The sequence below is a fragment of the Mus caroli genome, unplaced genomic scaffold (assembly GCF_978045245.1).
Source record: "Mus caroli unplaced genomic scaffold, Mus_caroli_1 scaffold_4, whole genome shotgun sequence".
Taxonomy (NCBI): domain Eukaryota; kingdom Metazoa; phylum Chordata; class Mammalia; order Rodentia; family Muridae; genus Mus; species Mus caroli.
In genome coordinates this window covers 33167780-33190002 of record NW_028227259.1, presented here as the reverse complement: position 1 = coordinate 33190002, position 22223 = coordinate 33167780, and the positions used below count along the sequence as shown (strand labels likewise).

At 48.2% G+C, this 22223-nt stretch overlaps 1 protein-coding gene across 1 annotated transcript in view; it reads right to left on the bottom strand.

Moving 5' to 3' along the window:
* The window catches only part of Dpysl5 (dihydropyrimidinase like 5), an 84547-nt gene that overhangs the window by 45643 nt on the left and 16681 nt on the right, over nt 1–22223 (bottom strand). The window contains exon 2 of the mRNA XM_021163502.2: nt 4512–4776. Within this exon, the coding sequence (XP_021019161.1) occupies nt 4512–4772 (261 nt within the window). The 5' untranslated portion in view covers nt 4773–4776. The remainder of the gene's footprint in view (nt 1–4511; nt 4777–22223) is intronic.

The window sequence follows — 22223 nt, the reverse complement described above, 5'->3', positions numbered from 1 at the left end:
TTGAGGCGGGCATGCATTGGGTGTGCAGGGTTTAAGACCCAAGTGGGTCAGCCTGACAAGCAGGGAGAGATGCAGCTTGATCCCTCCCTCTCTGTTGGCGGATCACTAGGAGCTTTTCTTCCGGACTGCGATTCTATTATAAACCCGGATCCTCACAGTCAATCGGCCTTTTTGATTAGAGCTAAGCAGATTCCTGGCATCCATCCCAAGTGTACATACAGCCTCTGCATGAAGGTCAAAGTTGCATAAGACCCACAGGCCCCATTAGCCAGTACCAACAGGAGAGCATTTCTTCTACCAGGGACCAGTGGAGATCAGAATGTTTGCTGTAGGAGCTGCAACTGGAGGGCAGATGTGGAGCCTAAGTGAAGGAGACCGCAGAGAGGTAGTCCCTTCTTGGGAGACTTGAGGCAGAACTTCTAAGGAGGTCAGGGAATTTGTTACCTGAATGGTAGAAAATAGGCAGGCTGGGGCTATTCATTTAGAGGCTAGTGAGATGGGTCAGCAGGTAAAGGTATTTGCCATGCAATCCTGGCAATGCAAGTTCGATCCCTGGAGCCCATGTAAAGATGGAAGGAGAGAACCAATTATACCGAGTTGTCCTCCCCCTCTACATGCACACACGCACACACACACACACACACACACACACACACACATTTAGGTGTCACTGTCACCAGGAACCAAGATGGCTTGGGGGAAGGGCACTTATGATTTAAATTCCCAAAAATACATTACCCAGAGTTAAGGTGTCAGCAGAGGCCCACATCTGAAGAACCGAGGCCTTTAATCCAACAGGGGTCTTTGGCTGTTCTTTGGTATTTTCTGTCCTAATGGGTGAGCAGCCTGGGAAAGATCAAGGGTTCCCTTCCACCTTGCATAGTGAGCCTGCACACAGAACTCTTCATCAATTGTAAAGAGCTGAAAATTCTCAGGGGAGAAAAAAATCTGTCATCCTAGCTAATGAGGCTCCTGCCACAGACAGTGTAGAAAAGAGGACAGAGAAGGCTGGCCTGACTTCTTCCAGGCTGGTAGAAAGCACAGTGACAGGGTAGCATGTGACTCAGGACTAAAGGTCTTCCAAAAGCAGAGGCAGCAAACAGCAAGCTATAATCTTTGGTTCAAGGCCTGAGCACACTACAGAATGGGTCCCAAGGCTGACTTGAATGGTTATCAGCCATGTCAAGGTTAATCATTGCGCCCCCTATACTACCTGCCAGGGTGTAAGTTGTATTAAGCAGTCTGGAAGTTATTGTGCAGTATCTACAAATACTGAACATGTCTGTGAACCATGCCATGACCTGACAATTACATCCCCAGGGACATGCACAGAGCTGTGTCTATACGTGCTCGCCAAAAGGCAGTCACAGAAACACCCACAGCGACAGTATTTGTAGTGACCTCTCATTGGAAGGGCCAGATGCTCGCTGACAGTAGGGTGGATAAGTTCTATGTGGAGTGCCACAAAGCCAGGACACTCAACTAGTCAACAACTTGGGAAGAGTTTTGAGTGAAAGACTTACTGTATTTTATATATAATACCTTAGGTAAGTACTCAAAACCAACCTACCACATATATACTAAAAACCATTGACTCAACTGATTTGGCTTTAATTCATTCATTCATTCATTCATTCAGAGACAGGTCTCTATCCATGTAGTCCATACTGACCCAATTCTACGAAGCCTAGTCTGGTCTCAAACTTGCAACAATCCTCTCATGTCAGTCCCTCAAGTATCAAGATTGCAGGCATGTCCCCCATCCCTTGGCTCTTGTACACTTTAGATAACGAATGATATGATTTATGAATCACACTGCTGTTACATTTTATCAAAATCTGTAGTATCTGAAGTCAGGATAGTGGTTACCCCTGGTGGAGACAGGGTGGGGCTTCGGGGTCTTGGTTCATTGAAAACAAGCTGGTGACCAGAGTAGGATCAGGTGTGGCAACTCTGGGTGCCTGGGCACAGCTCTGTGTGTATATTGTACCTTAATAAAGTTGACAATGAAAATAGCCACAGACAGCTGGATATGGTGGTGGCTCACGCCTTTAATTCTAGCAATTAGGAAGCAGAGATAGATGGATCTGAGTCCCAGGAAAGCCAGGAATAAACAGAGAAACCTTGCGTTGAAAAACTAGAAAGAGAGAGAGAAAGGGGGGGGGTTGGGCTGGTCTGAGCGCTCAGGGTGGCAGCTGTGGATATACTTATCTGAGTGATACTAATGGCCTTTAAGAAGAACCCCAAGTGCCACCACAACATCTTGCAAAAGGACCCCAAGTTTATAAGGATGGGGTCCCCTATCTCACTAGTGAGACACCACCTGTAGAATGCAGGGGCTTTCTTAGAACAGAAGGCAGTATCAACTCCCTTCTCAACTCCAGGATGTCTGCTCCTTTCTCTTCCCCAGGCTGAGAGTCCTCAGAGCTTCTGTTCAGAGGTCAGGCAGTGGCTCTTGTGATCAGTCACAGCGAGGTCCTCCAAGTATCTATTCTGAAGCCTCTGGGCTTGAAAGTGGGTATTTCTTTACCCCAGAGAGAGCTCTAGGCCATCTGCTTTGCTCTATAGGACAGGCCTATAGGGCTGTCTTTCCAGAGCCCAGCCTCTCCCATCTCTAAAGCCCCAGCCAGAACTCTCAAGGTGAGCTTGGGGAATCGGTCAATCACTGCTTGGTGGCAGGAACACCTGAGCCCCAGGCAGAGTCCTGAGCTTAGGGAATTTAAGGCACAAGACCATGAGGGCAGGGATCTAGGGCTGCAGGCCCGAGTAGGACATAGAACTGCAGACATAGGGCTAGAAACTGGTGCATCACTTTCACTCAGGAAGCGTTAGAGATGAGTCCTCCCAAATCAGACTCTTCAAGAACTGCAGCCATGGCAAGGACTTGTGTTTCAGGAGTTCTGGATTTTAAAACAGCTCCACAGTGAATCTAAAACCTGCTAGGTTTAGAGATCCACACAGATAAGCAATGTTTACATAGTCACTGGGCAGATATTTGTAGGTGTAGAATCCAAAATAAATTCTAGACCACCTAGCCCCTTCCCCACCCACCCGAAGGGACTTTCCAAACTTGCGGTCAAAATGACCACACTAAGCCCGAGGCTGCAAAAACAAGATTAGCAGTTCCCAGAAAAAGCCCCCTGCCCCGCCTTGCTCTAAATCCCAAGAAAGACCACAAACCGCCCTGACCTTGCTAGAATTCCCCCGTGACGTTAATAGCTGTGACGTTAATAGCTGTGACGTTAATAGCTGACCTATAAGTTCAAAATGTACTGTTGCTTTGCTGACCAATCACAATAACCCACCATAAAAAGTGTACAAAGGAGCTGTGCTTTTTGAATTCAGGGTTCACTCTCCCTGCGAGTCTGAGCAACCCCACGCATGTCGGAACAATAAACTTCCTGCCATTGCAGCGATCTGTCGTCAAGTTATGTTTTGGGGGGGGTCTCACACTCAATACTAAGGCCTTGGGGTCCTATATAGGCAGATTCTCTAGCTCCAGACAGTACCGGCTCTGGGGGAGCAGAGCAGTGTGGGCCAGCCTTGCTGTCCATGGAGAAGCTGGCATGTGGCCGACAGCTATTACAAAGGTGAGCCATGGCAGCGGTGGTCAGGGTTTCATCCACCTGGGGCTCTTTTTGTAAAATGCAGTTTTCTTTTGATTTCTCTGTCTTACAAGTCTGCGTTTCTGAATTTTGTGTTTTGGGAGCAGACAGTAGCTCACATCCAGCTCTGTAGATGAACTGTGTCTGTGATGACCCATGCCGAAAAGCGAACTCACGGATACTTTCCAAATTGACTCAACCAGGCTTGGAGGCCATATCCAACACTTTGGAGGCTGAGGCAGGAGGATTGTCTTGAGTTAGAGGACAGCTTAAGCTACAGAGTAGACCCTATCTCAAAAAAAAAAAAAAAAAAAAAAAAGCAGGGCATAACGGCACACACCTTTAATGCAAGCACTCTGGAGGCAGAGGCAGGTGGACCACTGTGAGTTTGGGGCAGCCTGGTCTACAAAGTGAGTTCCAAACTAGCCAGGGCTATGATGTAATACCCTAACTCAAAAACAAATGAACAAACTTGGGAGAATTATAAAAGATAGCTATTTTCCATTCGCACTTTCTGCCATTTGAAACATCAAGAGGTGACTTAACAATCTGTCGCAGACGTTGGAGACTTAATTTAGCTTACCATGCATAAACAAGTCTACCAAATTAACATACACGGCAATTATCACCCGCTCATTCTCATCTTCCCCTAGGTCTGTGTTACAGGGCATAAAAAAGCAAACGTAAAGTCAGCCCCTACTTGGTACACGGGTGGTTCAATCAGTGACACAGACGTACGTCCTTTTCCCTTTAAATGATCTAGGATGTTTAGCCGTAACCCCTAGTCTAGTTGCTACATCCATCTCTAGAGAAACGCCCCTTCCTGTACAGCCCAGGGAAGCACTAGTTCACGTGGATCTCATCTGGAGCAGAAACAGGAGAAAGCAACTTTGGGTACAAAGTTACCTTGGTCCCATGATAGAAGTCGTCCACACACGTGGCGTTCATGAAGGTCTGGTGGAAGTGGGTGCTGGTGTCAATCCCTCCCGGGATCACCAGTTTCCCGGTGGCGTCAATCACCTTGGCCCCACCGGGGATCATGAGCTCACGGCCCACCTGCTGGATGATGCCGTTCTCAATGTAGACGTCTGCCTCGTGGGTACAGTCATCGTTCACCACCTTGCCTCCCTTGATGAGAATCCGCACGCTGGCTGAATTGGCAAGCATGTTCCTGGGGAAGAGAAGTGGGGATCTGGTTAAGGTCACATCACCCAGGGACATTTCAGAGTCACTAACGCCCACCCCTTTCTGTCTGAGTTCAGTTCCACAGCCAGGGTGAATAGAGATGGAAGCCTGAAAAACCCTTGTTGTATGGGAAGCTTTAGCCATGTGCCTTTCCCTGACCTCACAGAGGGTTTTATTTGGAATCTGGATGGGGGGACTGGGACTCACAGAAACATCACTTAGATGTGTACAAGCACGTATTCACGTGTGAAAAAACACATGTGGAGGTCAGAGGTCAACCCTGGGCATTACTCCTCTTTTTCGGTTTATTTATTTTATGTGTATGAATGTTTTACCTACATATATGTATGTGTACCACATGTGTGCCTGGTGTCCAAGAAGGTCAGAAGAGGGCTGTAGGATCTCAGGAAGGATAATTGTGAACCACCATATGGGTGCTAGACTCAAAGCCTGGTCCTCTGAAAGAGCACCCAGTGCTGTCACCACTAAGCCGTCTCTCCAGCCCTGTTTGCCACACATTTCCTGACACGCCCTTGTTTCACCTGGACCGGGAGCTTTCCCTTTAGTCTAGGCTGGCTGGTCAGCAGGGCCCAAGATTCTCCTGTCTCTGCCCTCCAGCTCTGGGATTATCTGTGTGTACTACCACATCCAACTTTTCACATGGATGCTGGAGACTGAATTTGGGCTTTCATGCTTCTCCAGCAAGCTCTGTGCTGACCAAGGCATCTTCCCAGCCCCCAAGACAGCGCTCTTTACCTTTTTAAAATGCTATCTGAATTTATATAGCTCTGAAATCCTAGCTGGCTGTGAACTTTTGTTCTTTCCAATCTATGTCCTTAGTACTGGGATTACCAGTATGTAATTTATGCCAGCTTGCTGTAAAGCATTCATACCTACTACCTAATATTATTTCCAAAATTTCACTGGGAGCCACATTTTTACAGGTGATAAAGCTGAAACTGCTAAGATGTTTGTGATTACCAAATAACCAGGTCAGTCAAACTGGCTCATGTGACCAGTGTCTCTCTAGCCCTCCATGGTGAAGAAGGATCCTGGGGCATGTCTTTTTTTTTTTTTTTTTTTTTTTTTTTTTTTGCTTTTCGAGACAGGGTTTCTCTGTGTAGCCCTGGCTGTCCTGGAGCTCACTTTGTAGACCAGGCTGGCCTCGAACTCAGAAATCCGCCTGCCTCTGCCTCCGGAGTGCTGGGATTAAAGGCGTGCGCCACCACGCCCGGCCCTGGGGCATGTCTTAAAGAGCCACATTCTCCAAACCCCACAGCCATCCAACTCTTCATTTAGTCAATGGCCCTCATGCCCCTGGATAAGTCTCAAAAGAAAACTACCCACGAAGCCTGGGAGCTTTCTAATTTCTCTGCTGGCTGCAGAGTAAGCTTGTTGAACTGAAAAACCCCTATAACCTACGGCCAAGTACCCAGAGATTTAAGTCTCGAAACATTTTTTTTTTTTAAACAGGAACTCAGTATGTAGCCTGAGATGGCCTGGAACTCACTCTGTAGACCAGAACACAGAGATTCATCTACCTCTGCCTCCCAAATGCCGTGATAAAGGCGTGTGCTGCTATGCCCAGCTTTAAGGTCATTTTCATACATGGTAAATGTCTTATCCTTCAGGGCTGGATTCTGCTGTCCTCTCTATGAAGTGCCTTCCTGCCTCTGACTCTCCCTGTATCTTCCACAGACTTGAGTGCTTCCGTGGCACTGGATTCCATGCCCACGGATGGTCCGAGACTTTGTAGCAGAGACTCCTCAGTCAGTCACCTTGGGCATCACCTCTCCCCTGCCCCAGTGTCCAGTAGAGGCTACGTGTATTTTCTTGGTTGCTGTTGCTGTGATAAACACCTCGACCAAAAGACACTTGGAGGAGAAAAGGGTTTATTTCAGCTTACAGCTTAAAGTCCACCATGAAGGGAAGCCAAAGCAGGAGCTCCAGGCAGGAACCGGGTGGGAGGCAGGAGCTGAAGCAGAGACGATGGAGGAGATGGCTTGCCCTGTTTCCTCTCTCAGACAGCTCAGTCCCGCTTGCCCAGAGGCAGCACTACCCACGATGGACTGAGCCCTCCAACATAATTATCAACTAAGAACATGTCTCACAGACATGCCCACGTGCCAATCAATTTCTCAGTGGGGGTTTCCTTTTTCCAGGTATGCCAAGCAGACAACTGAAACTCACTATGATGATACAGGAACCTAGAGAGTAAATGGCGAAGGACCTCAGCTACTAATAGCTCGGCTTCAAGTGTGGTCAGGAGACCCATTCCAGAAGTTTCTGGGACATCTGTTATTCTTGGACACAAGATCATGCATCCAACACAGCAAACTACTATAGCATGAAGGAGACGTTGCCTGCCACCAAGCAAGTCACAAGCAGAAGTTTCATGGGATCTGTGTGTTTGGTTTCGGGACAGGAACTGAGGTGCATATTTTACATATCAAAGCAAACCTGGCCTCCAGGTTCTCCCAGCATCCCTCAGTCCCCAACCTTCAACTTTCCAGTCTTTTCTCCCCAGAGGATCTTCCCTACATAATCCAGGCATTTTGGTCTCTCCTTCTCTCTCCTTCTCTTTCTCTCTCTCTGCGCACAGTCTTTTTCTCTCCCCATGGTGACTTCCCTGGCTGGGATCCTTGGGGCCAGTGAACTTGCCGGAGAGCAGCTTCAGAATAAACCTGCCTTTGATATAATCTAATCTGGTTTGAATTGGTTCATTTCACCAGCAGAAAAATAACCTATCACTGTGCAAGAAACAGCTCTTGCAAGAAGAAGACTCACCAGCAACCTGTAGTGTGTGGCTTGCTCTCTCAGTTGTTAGAGCAGGGGGTCTCATGTGGAAACAACCCCAAGAGAGGATCCAATGCCCCCTAAGCCTGGCCACCAGGTGCTCCTGAACCGTTGGGGGAAAACTGGCATTCAGGAGCTGTTGCCCTGGGGACACAAGACAGGTGGCAGGGACTGGCAGCTGTGACCCTTGAACATCTGCCCCCTGAAAGGTATTATTCTGGGGGGAAGAGGCCTTTCTCCCCAGTGTGGAAGGTACTGGCAAACAGGCCATGGGAGGAAGCTGAAGTAGAGGGACTGGAGAAGATGGGGACAAGTCGGGTATCTAAGGTCAGACACAAGACAGAAACTTCTGTCCCACACACCGGACACTGGAGTCTTAAGTTTATAAGTAATAATCTGAACATGGGTTTGGTTCATAGGTGGCGGTGGGGGGCGGGGGGGGGGGACTATTCTGGCCAAATTCTTCCTTTCACCTTCTCACCTCTTCCCTTTTTACAAAGCCATGTAAGGTGAGGAAGGGACAGGCCCAGTGTTTGTGACAAGATGGTGGTGGTGGCAGGGCAGAGGGGAAGAGATGCAAATACATAACCCTTGCCTTTCCAAGTGGCTTTAAGGCTCACAAATACTGTGACCCTGCCACATATCACATAGTCATAGTCATATTTTAAAGGACAATACCGGTTTGCCTTGGTTTGCCTTGGCGCTCACAGCGCTCATGTGCAGGGCAGGAAACCTGGAAGGATAGGGTGGCGGGAATAAATTACAGGGGGCACAGAGCTCTGCTCTGAGTTCTGCCACCAAGATCAAAAGGCAAGGGCACGGGACTGTTGGGACATTAATATCATGAGCCCAGCCCTTACTGTGCAATCCTGTGAAGAGCAAATATGGCACGAAGTGTCAGCCTCGGGTTGAACAGGAAGAAACAGAAGTTTGAAAGTAACAGGGACTGGGGAAGGGATATACTTCAGATTCAGGATGGGCAAACTGAAGGGAAGTTAGCAGTGGGAACTCAGCCCAGGTGACTGCTATATTCTTCATAGTTTCAGTATTTTCCAAGTGTTTGTTTTCACAATAGGGGCATTCATATGCTTGCTTCAGTTTTGTTGTTTGGGTTTTTGTTGTTGTTTTTGAGACAGGGTCTTTCTGTGTAGCTCTGGCTGAATTGGAACTTCCTATGTAGACCAGGCTGGCCTTGAACTCTCAGAGATCCATTTGCCACTGTCTCCAGAGTGCTGAGATTAAAGGCTTTTTCTTTTTTCTTTTTCTTTCTTTTCTTTTTTTGTTACAAAGAAGCCAGGAAGAAAGCCAGCTGGTCCAGGCAGCTGGCAGGATCCAGCCCATGCCATCCTTTCTCAGAAGAGGAGCCATCACTGTTCACGGGGCTCCAGCCCTCCCTCCCCTTCTCTCGGAGTTGTCACTGTCTCAAAAACAGATCTTTCCCCTACTTCCCAGTGAACATCCACTCCCCTGGAGGATAGCAGGCAACCCTACACTTACCCTGGTCTGGAGACCCCACTACTACAACACTGAGTCAGTTTTGGATAGTCAGGCTGGACTGTACACTTAGAACACTGGAACGGAAATTCCTTCACTGGGAGGGCGCTGTTGCTGATGCTACCGCACAACATCAGCATCTGAACCACAGGAAGGCCTTGCTAGGACCCTGAGCCTGAGGCATTACTGTCTCCGACGTGACCCTCCTGTTGTCAACAACACACGTTTACTCAGGATTTCATCCACACCCTATGTCTCCCGACCTTCAACTGTATACGCTGAATTTGTCCTTAACCCGCAGGAGCAGATGGTGGTATCTGGAGATGTCTTTAAAGTTAAATGAGGCTAAAAATAGGGTGGAAGCCTGACCTCATGGGGTTGGTACTCTTGTAAGAAGAAAGACCAGATGGTCTTTTTCTCTTTTTCTTTCTGAAGATATTAAAAACTAAAAACAGAGTGCCATATGAGACCACCGTGAAAAGGTAGCCATCTACCAACTAGGGCAGGCCCTCCCCACACAAAAGACTTTCGGCCTCAGAGCTAGAGGCAAGTAGTTTCCAGTTTACTCCACCCAGGATGGGGCATTTTGTTATAGCATCATTGGCATACACATACCAGTGCACACACTCTTATCCTTAAGCGATGCTGCCAATATGTTAGTGGGATGATCTGTAGCTGCCCAGTGGAGCCACTTTGTCTAAATCACAGCCTAGCCTCGGGGCAGGGTTGGACCCAGTGCCTCGAACACTGTCCTGACTTCTGCTTCTAGCTGTAAGAGGCACAGAGAACTGTTGTCACCAGAACCATCCATGGGGCTCAGCATTTGGGGATGACCAAGACTATGGAACACCCTTAATCTGCTGCTCTGTCTTGTTGGGATAAAGTTGAGGCGAGGTTGCTGAATACACTCATTGTTCATACATTTGGAGACTTTCTTTAAAAGCAACATTGTATTCGCTTCTAATTTTGTTCCATTTTACTGGACTGTCTTCCTACAGCTTGAGGGAGAGTATCCACTTCACAGAGGAACTGAAAGGAAAAGAGATAAAACACTGACAGATACTGGTTTAAACTGGGTGCCTTTGCCAGTCTCTCAGACCGGGAGCTGACATGGGTGAGACCAACTGTTTATTGATGACAGGAAAGAGAAAGCCTCGTGGCATCAGTGTCCTCCCACAGGTCTATGTTTCCAAGTCTGTGTCACCAAGATGCCAAGCTCTTCTACCCCTCTACTGTTGGCTGTTGATGTTCATTATGCCTCTCACCTCCCCCGGAACATCATTAGCACCTGTATCTACAGCTCGCCCGCCCTGCTCTTCTCTGCTAAACTAAACAGAAGTGTGTTCCTGGCATCTGTCCACAGCCTTGCCAGCCGTCTGCATGTGGAAGGGTTTGGGACAGAATGGAGTCTGTGGGGATGTGCCTGTCCTCTAGAGAGTCTCCAGAAGGGAAGGCAACTGTAATATCTGCTCTTTAACACCGTCCATGCTCCTGGCTCGTCTGCCCCTCTGCTCCGGTGGAGACCGCAGATCTAGGCAGCATCTTCTCAGAACAGAAGCCTTGTACAGATGTTAGCATTGATTTTACCAGATCACCTAGTTTACTCCCCAATCACTTGCAACTGCATACACAAGAGCTCATATCTGGCTCACAGGTTTATTACACACTGTAAAGTGCACACAGTGTGTCTTCCTCCAAGCTTGAGACCCAAATCTCCAGGAATATGGATGGTACTTAGATATGGAGCCTCTGGGAAGTAATTAGGTTACAAGGTGAAACCCTTACGAATGGGATTAGTATCTTTATTAGAAGAAACAGGAGTGTCCCTCTCCTCCACGTGAACATAAACAACATAATGGCATTTGTCCCCTAAAGCCAGAAATAAAGCCCCCATCAAATATGGAATCAGTGGGTACCTTGACCTCAGCACCCCTAGGCTTCAGAACTGTCAAATCGCCAAATCAATGCTTTTATCCTTCTGACAGTCTGAACAGACTAGCATCACATGAGACAGAAATGCGCATTATAATTAAATCACCATTAAGGGACAAACTGGGCCCCAAAAGAAATGTCACCTCTTTTAGAGACTTCTGGCCCATGCATTTAACAACAACAAAAATTTTAATCAGACAGCAATTTGTCTGTTCAGGCAAAATAATTCAGAACACATGGCTCTCTCAGGCAGAAATGATAAAAATGTCACATAATTAAAGTCACTATCGAGAATAAAGCACAGACTCCGGAACTGCACAGATCATCGGTGTGCGGTGACTTTCCCTCCAGCCTCTGAACTTTCATCAACAAAGGAGGACTCTCCAGGAGGGGCAGCGTAGTGCTCCCTGCACACTGAGGCCTCTTAAAGAATTCTAAAATTCATTCAGGAGCAGCGAGGCCTTCAACAGCAAGATGGTGCATATCTTGATGTGCCAACATTTATCTACACAGCTTGCATCCCCAGACTTCCTGATTCTGTGGCTGGAGTCTGTATTTCCTTAGCCAGTACAGGGTTAAATTCTAAGGGGATGTGCCATGCTGGGATAAGGGCCTCCTGGGAGGGAGGCAACACCATGAGCAGGAAGGGAGGTCTTTCAGAGAAAGCCTCTTCAGGTTCAAAATAGCAACAATTACCGCTCTCCAGCAACAGTGTTGCTGAATATCAGAAGCCCCACCGTAGGCGGGCGTTCCTAATGCAGAACTCGCACCGGGAGCATCTTGCTCAACAGAGACAGTCAAGGTTAAGGCAGCATGCATGGGCAAAAAGCACACACCCTGGACTCCTCCAAGTCGGCAGTATTCTGCCAAGGAAATGCCAAACCCAAGCCTGCATTTTGGAATTGTCTACTTCTGTCATCACCTTCTCCCGTTCCCTGTGCCTGTGGAGAGATGCCAGACAAGGGGAGCCTGCACAGTCTGTCCCACACAGCTGCCGCACCCCCCCACCTCTACCACACCCCCACCACCTAACAGCTCAGCTGGAGGCTGCACAGGCACATGGGTGCAATGGGCTCCTTCCTACACAAGGGTCTCACCGTGAATGTGGCATTGGCTTTTTAAGACATTTAAGACATTCCTATTTTTCACAGTCACTGGTTGGCTCACAATCCTCTTTTGTGAGATTCCCCACAAAAGTGTATGGTGGCTTCTTTTCCTCTCTTGAGAACCCCGCCCACTCTGAAGGATGTCTCTGACTTTTTCCTTGATTTCTTGCTTTTTCTCAATTTCTCCATTTTTTTCTCTGTGATGATTATTAATAAAGCCTACTTCTGCTTTACAAAGAGAGGAGAGAGAGAAGAGAGAGAATGTGGATTTGTGAGTTGTCATATAACTTGCCCCTGGGACATCAAAACAATAGACAAGAAGTTCCCATGGCATTTAAGCCAACCCAACTGGGTGACACCTAAAGGGGTGAGGTGAGGCTGGTGTGATTCGAAGCTGACACTCTAGGCTGGCTGGGGTGGTGCTAAGTAGTCACCATTTGTCACAGATCAAAAGGCAAAGGGCAACCCTCAGCAGTTGTTTCAGATTAAAATGAGCAGAAACCCTGCAGCTAGTTTCCTTCTGAGGAGCACAAAAGAAAGTAACAGTGAGACAGCATTTAGCAGCTTTCTCCATGGGAGAGCCATTCTCAGCGGGGGTGAGATTATGGGGGTACAGTGCAGTGGGGGAGCTTGCCTAGGATGTGAGGCTCTTGATTTGGTCCTGACACTGAAAATCACCAAAAAGAGGGAGTGTTGGGAGGGCTGACAGCGCACCCTGGAGCCTCTGGGAACAGGATCTTCTTTTGAGTTAAATGCATAATAAATCAAACCTTCAACAGATCAGGAAAACCAGAGGGGAAGTTGGCAGCAAGTGGGAAAGGCCGAGCATAAGTTGATAAATTAAAAATGGTAAGTTACTGTATACTGTATATGGCCAGCTTGCCTGTTTGTGTATCATGGGCATGAGCTAGGTCTCAACTTGAGAAGAGTCTTGGCCTGTTCCCTCCTGGCTTGGGAAATCTGTCCCTCCACACCGTGGCTGGAGTCTGGGAAGCAGCCATTCTGGTGGGTGTCTGAGCAGCAGCTGCTTCCTTCAGAGGGTGCTGCTGAAATTCTTTCTGGGGTCTGGAGACAGCTGTCTGGGGGCCTTGGAGAGCCCAGCAGAGCTAAAGATCCTGCCTGTTCCTGGCTAAGAACACTAGGAACAAGACATCAGACGCCCTGGGACTGGAGGCACAGATAGTTGTGAGCTGCCACATAGGTGCTGGGAGTCGAACCCCTGGAAGAGCAGCCAGTGCTCTTAATAACTGAGCCATCTCTTCAGCCCCAATATTTTGTAAGTAAACTGATTTCTAAATTTAAAAAGAAAAAAAAAAGTGCTTAACTAATATAAAATGGTAAAATTTTCTAATTAATTCATTAAAATTTTAATCAACTATTGAGTAGATTTAAAATGATATTTATGGGGTTGGAGGTATAGCTCAGTGGTCTAGTGTATGGGAGGCCCTGAGTTCAATCTCTAGCACCAAACTAAAATCTTGTAGAATAATACTTGGGACATACAAATAAAGCATACAGCCAATGACAGGAGAGCTGTGGGCTCAACGCGGTCATCAAACAAATCCTGGCATCATGGGTAAGCATTCCTTTAGTGTCATGACCAATGGCAACCAGGTGATCAGGAGAGGGGAAAAAAGTCCCACTCCTATGATCTGTTTTCCCTGATGGTCCACAAACAAACATCACCTACCCTGGGACTGAGTTCTTTCCCCAACAAATCAGCAGGAATCTACAAACCCGTTGTATGTCAATGAGAGCTCATTTTCTTATTATCCAGGTGTTAGCATTTTGTCTAGGTTCTGCCCCACACGTACCTGGCAACAGCCAGGTGTGCCAGACTCACTATAAAGGGGGCTGCTTGCCCCCTCTGCTCTCTCTTGCTTCCTAGCTCTCTTCCTCCCGCCCCTTCCCCCTCCATTCCCCTCCCCTCTCTCTCCACATGCTCATAGCCAGCCTCTCCTCCTCCTCCTCTTCCTCCTCTCTCCTCCTCCTCTTCCTCCTCTCTCCTCCTCCCTCCTCCTCCTCCTCCTCCTCCTCTTCTTCTTCTTCTTCTTCTTCTTCTTCTTCTTCTTCTTCTTCTTCTTCTTCCTTCTCTCTCTCTCTCTCTCTCTCTCTCTCTCTCTCTCTCTCTCTCTCTCTCTCTCTGCCTCTACTACCCTCTCAACTCCCCTCCCCATGCCCTGAATACATTCCATTCTATACTGTATCATTCCATCGTTGTGTGGCGGGTCCTGTGGAGGCTCCCCTTTTCCCCACACCTGACTGCACCTCCACCAAACACATTCCTCCCCTCTTTATTTTTATAAAACACAACACCAGGTACCCAGCAGCCCCTTCTGAACTGTGCCACAGGTTTGTCCATAACAAACGTCATTATCCCTGTCACTTTTCTCAGATGCCTGGACTTTCCCAGGAGCCCCAGGCCAGTGTGACTGCCCAGGATAGTTGGCTTGAGAGACAGACCTCATTTGGGTCATTTGGGAGGTTCGTGTAAAATGTTTTGAGGGATCCTTCAAGCAAAATCTCACCATGGGGAGAAAAGCTGGGGAAGGTCAATCAAGGGGCAGCTCTTCTGAGACTCAGTCACCTCCATAACGAGCTGGGAACCAGGACACCAGGGATCTGGTCATGAAGAAAGACCAGAAAGGCAGAAGAGGGTATCTGGACACATCAATTAGAAAGAAACTGTGACAAATTTTATATCCAACATGTGACACTTGGTTCCTTTGCACAGACTTACTTACAGTGCAGGCTGGCTCCTAAAGAGCCCTTTGACTCCCCCCCCCCCCCCCCAGGCCCTCTTTCATTAACCTGGAGGCCAGGAAGCTTTGGGCCTGCAGATGGTGTGTTAGCATTTAGGGTAAGGGCTGGCACAGGGCTTGAAGCTGGGCACCCACAGTACTGTCCTCCTGTGTCACTGTGCTACAACGAAGGTAGGCAAGTCCCAAGGTGGCTGGAATTAGAGTCAGCCCCCTATGGGGCTCTTCAGGAAGAGCCCCTGCTCCTAGGATGTCCATATGATGTCTGGACCAGGTATTTTGTTTCTGAAAAAGTTTTAAAACTAACTCAGGGCAAGGGAGCTGCTACAAACCTCACCCAAGGGCAGCTGCCTCCTTCCCCCCTAGGCCAGGGAAGAGATCAAGTCACAAGTCACTCAGGAAGGCCTGTGTGAATCCAAGGGCACTGAGTCCTTAACAGGTTAAAATCAAGTAAGAGGTTTTAATCCCCCAGGATTGGCCTGGCTCAGTGAGGCTGGCCCTAATGAGCTAGCAGCAGCAGTGTGCTGAGAACAGGAGCTACATTCCCAAGGATTAGCTGTAAGCTGGTGGGAAGAGGTGGGATCACAGAGCACTTGCTTAGCAAGGTTAGCTGTAAGGCATGGGAGAGAAACTGGCAGCTGTCAGAAGCCAGAGTTCAAGACTCTCGCCTCTCCTCCCTCCCCATTCCCCGTGTGTGTGTGTGTGTGTGTGTGTGTGTGTGTGTGTTGAAGGTAGGGTGGGATAAACTGGAACAGTTTAACTTCACTGTGTGTCGATGCCCATGGGTACCCTGTACATTTTGGGTACAGCCCTGCACATGTAGGCAGACACTGGCTCTTTTTAAGTATTCTCAAGAAACATCACTGTGTTGAAACTGCACATTCACAAGCCTGGTTCCCCAGGCCCCAGAGAAGGGCTGATAGAGGTGTGTAAACATGGGGGACAAAGACAGTAGCCCCTGCCTGAGACTAACTGGACGGAGAACACATAACCAGCCAGGGATCTACAGCCCATGCCCCCGACGATCCCCTCCCCGCTCTCTGGGATCTACAGCCCATGCCCCCGACGACCCCCTCCCCGCTCTCTGGGATCTACAGCCCATGCCCCCCCGACGATCCCCTCCCCGCTCTCTGGGATCTACAGCCCATGCCCCCGACGATCCCCTCCCCGATCCCCTCCCCACTCTCTGGGATCTACAGCCCATGCCCCCGACGATCCCCTCCCCGCTCTCTGGCGGGTTCTTTAGCTCTGCTGAGCTCTCCAAGGCCCCCAGACAGCTGTCTCCAGACCCCAGAAAGAATTTCAGCAGCACCCTCTGAAGGAAGCAGCTGCTGCTCAGATACCCCCAGAATGGCTGCTTCCCAGACTCCAGCCACAGCGTGGAGGGACAGACTTCCCAAGCCAAGGGGGAACAGGCAAAGACTCTTCTCAAGTTGAGACCTAGCTCTGAATGAGGGCAGAAAGTCATAAGCAGGAACAGCAACAAACAGGTCTGGAGAGATGGCAAAGCACTTGGTTGCTCTTCCAGAGGACCCAGGTTCAATTCCCTGCACCCACAGGGCAGCTCATGACTCACGACTGTTTGTAACTCCTGTGGAACTCCAATCTCAGGAGATCTGGCACCCTCACACAGACATACGTGCAGGCAATACACTAATGGATGATGTCTATGTATATGTATATATGCGCGCGCGCGCGCACACACACACACACATATAATTTAAAACCCAAAATTTCCAGGCTACTTTTTAAAAATCTAGATTTAGACTGAAATGGAATATGAAAAGGAATTGCATTTTTTTCTCATTTAGACTGAAAATTAGCATGAACGAACTATAGCCATATGCAATACATGCAAACAATAATAGAGGGACAAGCTAGACATGAACACATGAATCCATTAATATAATGATCGAACTAGGCAAAAGTGAACTAGAGAGGTTAGGTATATTGTGGGGAAATATGAAGAAAAACTGAGGCACAATGACCAGTGAAGAAATCAGGATAGTAGTTGTCTCTGTCGAGTGGGAGAGGGGACTGTGGCGGTCTCCTCAAGACCTCCTGTACCATACCTGGGTGCAAATGACGTAGACACTGACTTCAGATTAATCTTTAAATTGCATGTGCATTTTCTGAATTCTTATATATATATTTCATTAAACATTTAAAATTTAAAACAAATGGAAATCAGTATGGCACCCATCTTAGAAGGATGTAAACAGGAAGGGAGTAAAATGTCAAGGCCCCAGAGGGTGTGTGAGGGGAAATGGAGTGGGTTTCAGCATGAGGTAGAGCCAGGAGCATCAGGTTGGATTTCACCCCTCTGAGCATGTGGCTGTGGCTGTCAAGTGACATCATCACAATCAGTGCATCCTACCTCTTAAGCCCCCTTGCATGTCAGCCTCAATTACTTTACAAGAGCCCTCTTAGGTAAACGGCATGACTCTTGCTGCGGCTGAGGAGAGCTGAGTGAAGTCCTAGGAGCCGGGCCGCAGCCCCCTGAGAGTTGAGCCTTACTGAATTCACTTTATCCTTCTGAGAGAAATAAAGTTGCTGACTACACGCTGGCATGGTGGCACTCTGCAAGGTGACCATAAGAACAGCCAACAGAAATGGACCAGAAGGCTCCTCACTGAGAGTCCTGTGAGCCAGTGGTGGGTCAAGGATTCGGGAGAAGACCATAGCAGGCATTCTCTCACCTTCTGAAGAAGCAGGTATGGCAAGAACATTTGTAGTTTTGGGGCTAAGAGATGGGACAGGACATGGAGTAGAGTCCCGGAGTTCAGAGTCTGTAGTAGAGACTCTGTGACCACAGCTCACACGATGTCGGCAGCAGCTAGCACAGAAGCCAGGATATGGTCATGGATGAGATTTTAGCATCTCTTAGCTGCTTCCATGTCTACGGCAATCAGGACCGAAGGCGCACTGACTTAATTAAGTGTTCCACAGAACAGAAAAGGAAGCAGCAGAGGGAGGAAGGAATCAAATGTTTGTAGGGAAGGAATAGACAGGGACATAGTTAGGATCTGTCTCAAAAATGAAATACATACAATTTTTAAAAAAATTTTTTTAAGCTGAATTTTATTTTCTTTCTTGAAATCCCTTAGATCAATTAGGGGATGGCAACTAACCTATGAGGGTAAGGAGGTGACAGAGAACAGAGAGCTGGCCCTCAGTCTACTCTTAGTATCCGGCATGTCAGGAAACCTTCCCCACGGCTGGCCTTGGCTGTATGCTAATTTCACTTGACAGATAATGTGGCAGTAATAACCAGGCAAGGTCACATGATTTGAGAGAAGGGACAAGAGGAGGAGTAATTCTAAACAATTATATAAGAATCAAAGGTCTGGGCTAACATATTGATCCTGTCCTTCTCCCTCTCCTCCCCCCTCCGCCCTCCCCCTCCCCCTTCCCCTCCCCCTCTTTCTTGTAGAATATTTAGGAGACACCTCAAACCCAGCACAGTGCTCAAACATTTTTAACTCATTTCTGTCTACTAAATACATGCGCCTCATCTGTCCCGTGGTGCTCAGGCACTACCCCTAATGCTTCCCTGAACAATGTCACTGCTTTTACATAGTCACCCTCTAATTGGTGCCTGGCTCTCTACACTGCTCTAATATTGAGCCTGCTAAATTACAATCCAGATTACAGAGGCAGGGAATTAGAGTTTGATGGAAACACCCCCATGCCACCATGATCCGACACTCCCTTCCCCACCCTATGTGTTTGGATAACTAGTCCCTGGTATCCAGGTTGGTGGCACCATTTTGGAACTTTTAGGAGGTGGAAATTCTAGAGAACTGGGTCACTGTGAGGTGGGCCTTGAAGGTGATAGCCAACAGCGTCCTGCCTGAGCAGTTGGCTTCCTGATGTGTGAGTTGAGAGCATGCAGCCTGGTGCTCCAGTGCCCCACACTCCACCATGCCCTTGCCCTAATGCCAGACCATATGTGAGCCCAATAAAATTTCCTTTCCCTTGCTTCTTTTGGGTATTTTTATCATAGTAGAACAAAAAGCAACACCCAAGGTGGTTGTGTACAAGGTGACAGATAGCACTGACAGAAGTTTATAGTCAGACATTTCCTATTGAGAAGGGAGCCGGAAGAGCCATGCCAGCACTGAGAAAGGTAGGCACACACTTAGCTCTGACTGGAGGGGAGGACCCCTCTCAGAAATGTTTCTGAGTTGAACCTTGGTGGGTGTTCAGCTTCCCAGGACGTGGGGGAGGCTATGGAATGGAATTCCACACAGGAGCCCCGAGGCAATTTGGCCCCACGCTTTCACCGCACATGCCATGTATGGGAATGTAAAGGGCGGGGATCACTTCCTCTGACGCTTCAGACATAGCTTGAGAGGGGAGTCAAGACTCTCAGAGCATCAGGAAGGTTTGCCAATCCGTGTCTTGAGCAAAGAAGTGACATCATTATATTTACATTTTACATAAAAAAATAAAGTGGACCAGAAGAAAACCAGAGTGTATTATTTATAAACGTAATTGAGATTTTTCACTGCATAACCCAAAAACAGAAAAATAAGATTGATTTAGCTAAGATTGTAGGATACTGGGAAGCTGTAATACTGCAAAAGATACAACAAATTACTTTCCATAAAAATGAATCAAAGCTGGCCCTGACAGGTTTCCAACACGTAATAAAGGACTAACATTTGCAATTTATAGGACTGCTTTTAAATCTTCAGAGACAGAAAAACTCCAATTGAGAAGAGGTGAAGAATCTGAGCAGCCAAGATATTGGGAGAGGGGATACGTATGGCTAGTAAGAAATGAAAACATGTTCACCTTTATTAATATTCAAAGAAATGCAAATCAAGATGAGCTTCCATTTTACATCTGTTCTGATGGTACAGAGGAAAAGGAACAATGTCCTGGTGTATGAGAAAAGCAAGCACTACAACGGGCGTGGGGACACATGCCCGCAAGCTCTATGACAGGTGTGGGGACACACGCCCGAAATCCCAGCACCTGGGTGGGGGGTGCAGACAGCGTGGATCATGAGTTTGAGGTCAGTCAGGGCTACACAGCAAGTTCAAGACTGCCTGAGACACACACACATGCACGCGTGCACACACACATGCAATGTGTGCCCTCACACACATATGGATGCATGTGTGCACACACATTTTAATGCACACACTCACATATAACATGAAAGGAGAATAATAAGGCGATTATGAACAAAGAAAAATAATATATAAGTATGGAAATGTCATAATGAAAACATTATTTAGAATGCTAACTAAGGCATCTTAATTTAAAAAAAATAAAGACTGAGAATCAGGGATGTTGTCCACTAGATAGAGTACACACAGAAAGCCTTGGGTTTGACCCTCAGAATATCACAAAACTAGGCATGGCAGCACATGCTTAGAATACCAATGCTCAGGGGAAGTGAGGGCAAGAGAGTAAGACGTTCAAGGCCATCCCAGGCGACATAGTAAGTTTGAGGACAGTTGAGGGTGACATGGGACCCCTCTCAAAATAATTCTTTAAAATGTTTTATATATATATATATATATATATATATATAATATACATAGCAAATTATATAAAAGTTATATGTACAGGGAGGCACTGTCACAATGGACACAGCCCTGCTTCACCATCTGGCTGTGCAGGCATTCTTACTATTGTAAGAATCAGCAATAGCTTTGCCTAGGGCACAGTAGCACAAAAACACAGGTGACAGAAGTTTGTGCCAGGGCAGGCTGCTGCCTTCCGTGAACAAACTGGGGGAGAGGTAAGTAATAGAATGGAGTTCCAAGGCTTTTCCTAGTGTCTGAATCTGAAAGGGAGAGACACCTTACAGTGTTCCAGAGCCTTCCCTTCCAGACAAGGGCAGGGTTATAAAAATGTGTTGAGCATGAACGTGCTACATCAAATGAGATGAATGTGTTGTACCTTGAAAGTCAGTACAATGTGGGGTAGAGGTGTGAGTCTCTGCATGTGTAATTCACACATACCTAACACCAGCACTTCCTCTCCTTCACTGTTCCTGCTAGGAGAGATGTAACCCTGAACAGATAGATGGGCAGACACTCGAATTCTTTCTTATCAATTAGTGTTTATCTATCTCCCTTGACCTCCCGGAAGAGTTGGCCAGTCTTCCTGGTGCCTGCAGCTGCTTTCTGACTCCCAGGATGTCCTGGACTGAGACTAAGGACAAGTTTAGAATCCAAGTTTAGATTCCAGACTGGGACACCTGCTGCTAGACAAGTCCTGATACAGTGCTATACAATTCTTGTCCTGACAGACAGACCCCAGATCCCTAGTCATGTGCTGATTTCCTGGTCCTGGGTCTGGTTGTACATGGCTCCTAGTGTCTTATTTCCTGTGAGGTGGAGTGCACTGCCTGGTTGGTACCATTCCCTCCGGTGGGGAGATGAGGCCTGCCTGCCTGTCTGGGAAACTTCTGTTGGCTCTTTCCTGACTCAGCTGCCTGCCTCCCTCCCTCCCTGCACCTAAGCAATCATCATCACTCTTATCACCACTCTGATGACCCACCTGTTTTCATACCACATGCCCACCTAGGTCATCCATCAGCTGTCCCTTTCCCATCACAGGTGTTCTTCCCAGCTGTCCCCCTCCCATCACAGGTGCTCTTCCCAGCTGTCCCCCTCCCATCACAGGTGCTCTTCCCAGCTGTCCCCCTCCCATCACAGGTGCTCTTCCCAGCTGTCCCCCTCCCATCACAGGTGCTCTTCCCAGCTGTCCCCCTCCCATCACAGGTGCTCTTCCCAGCTATCCCCCTCCCATCACAGGTGCTCTTCCCAGCTGTCCCCCTCCCATCACAGGTGCTCTTCCCAGCTGTCCCCCTCCCATCACAGGTGTTCTTCCCAGCTGTCCCCCTCCCATCACAGGTGCTCTTCCCAGCTGTCCCCCTCCCATCACAGGTGCTCTTCCCAGCTGTCCCCCTCCCATCACAGGTACTCTTCCCAGCTATCCCCCTCCCATCACAGGTGCTCTTCCCAGCTGTCCCCCTCCCATCACAGGTGCTCTTCCCAGCTGTCCCCCTCCCATCACAGGTGTTCTTCCCAGCTGTCCCCCTCCCATCACAGGTGCTCTTCCCAGCTGTCCCCCTCCCATCACAGGTGCTCTTCCCAGCTGTCCCCCTCCCATCACAGGTGTTCTTCCCAGCTGTCCCCCTCCCATCACAGGTGCTCTTCCCAGCTGTCCCCCTCCCATCACAGGTGCTCTTCCCAGCTGTCCCCCTCCCATCACAGGTGCTCTTCCCAGCTATCCCCCTCCCATCACAGGTGCTCTTCCCAGCTGTCCCCCTCCCATCACAGGTGTTCTTCCCAGCTGTCCCCCCTCCCATCACAGGTGTT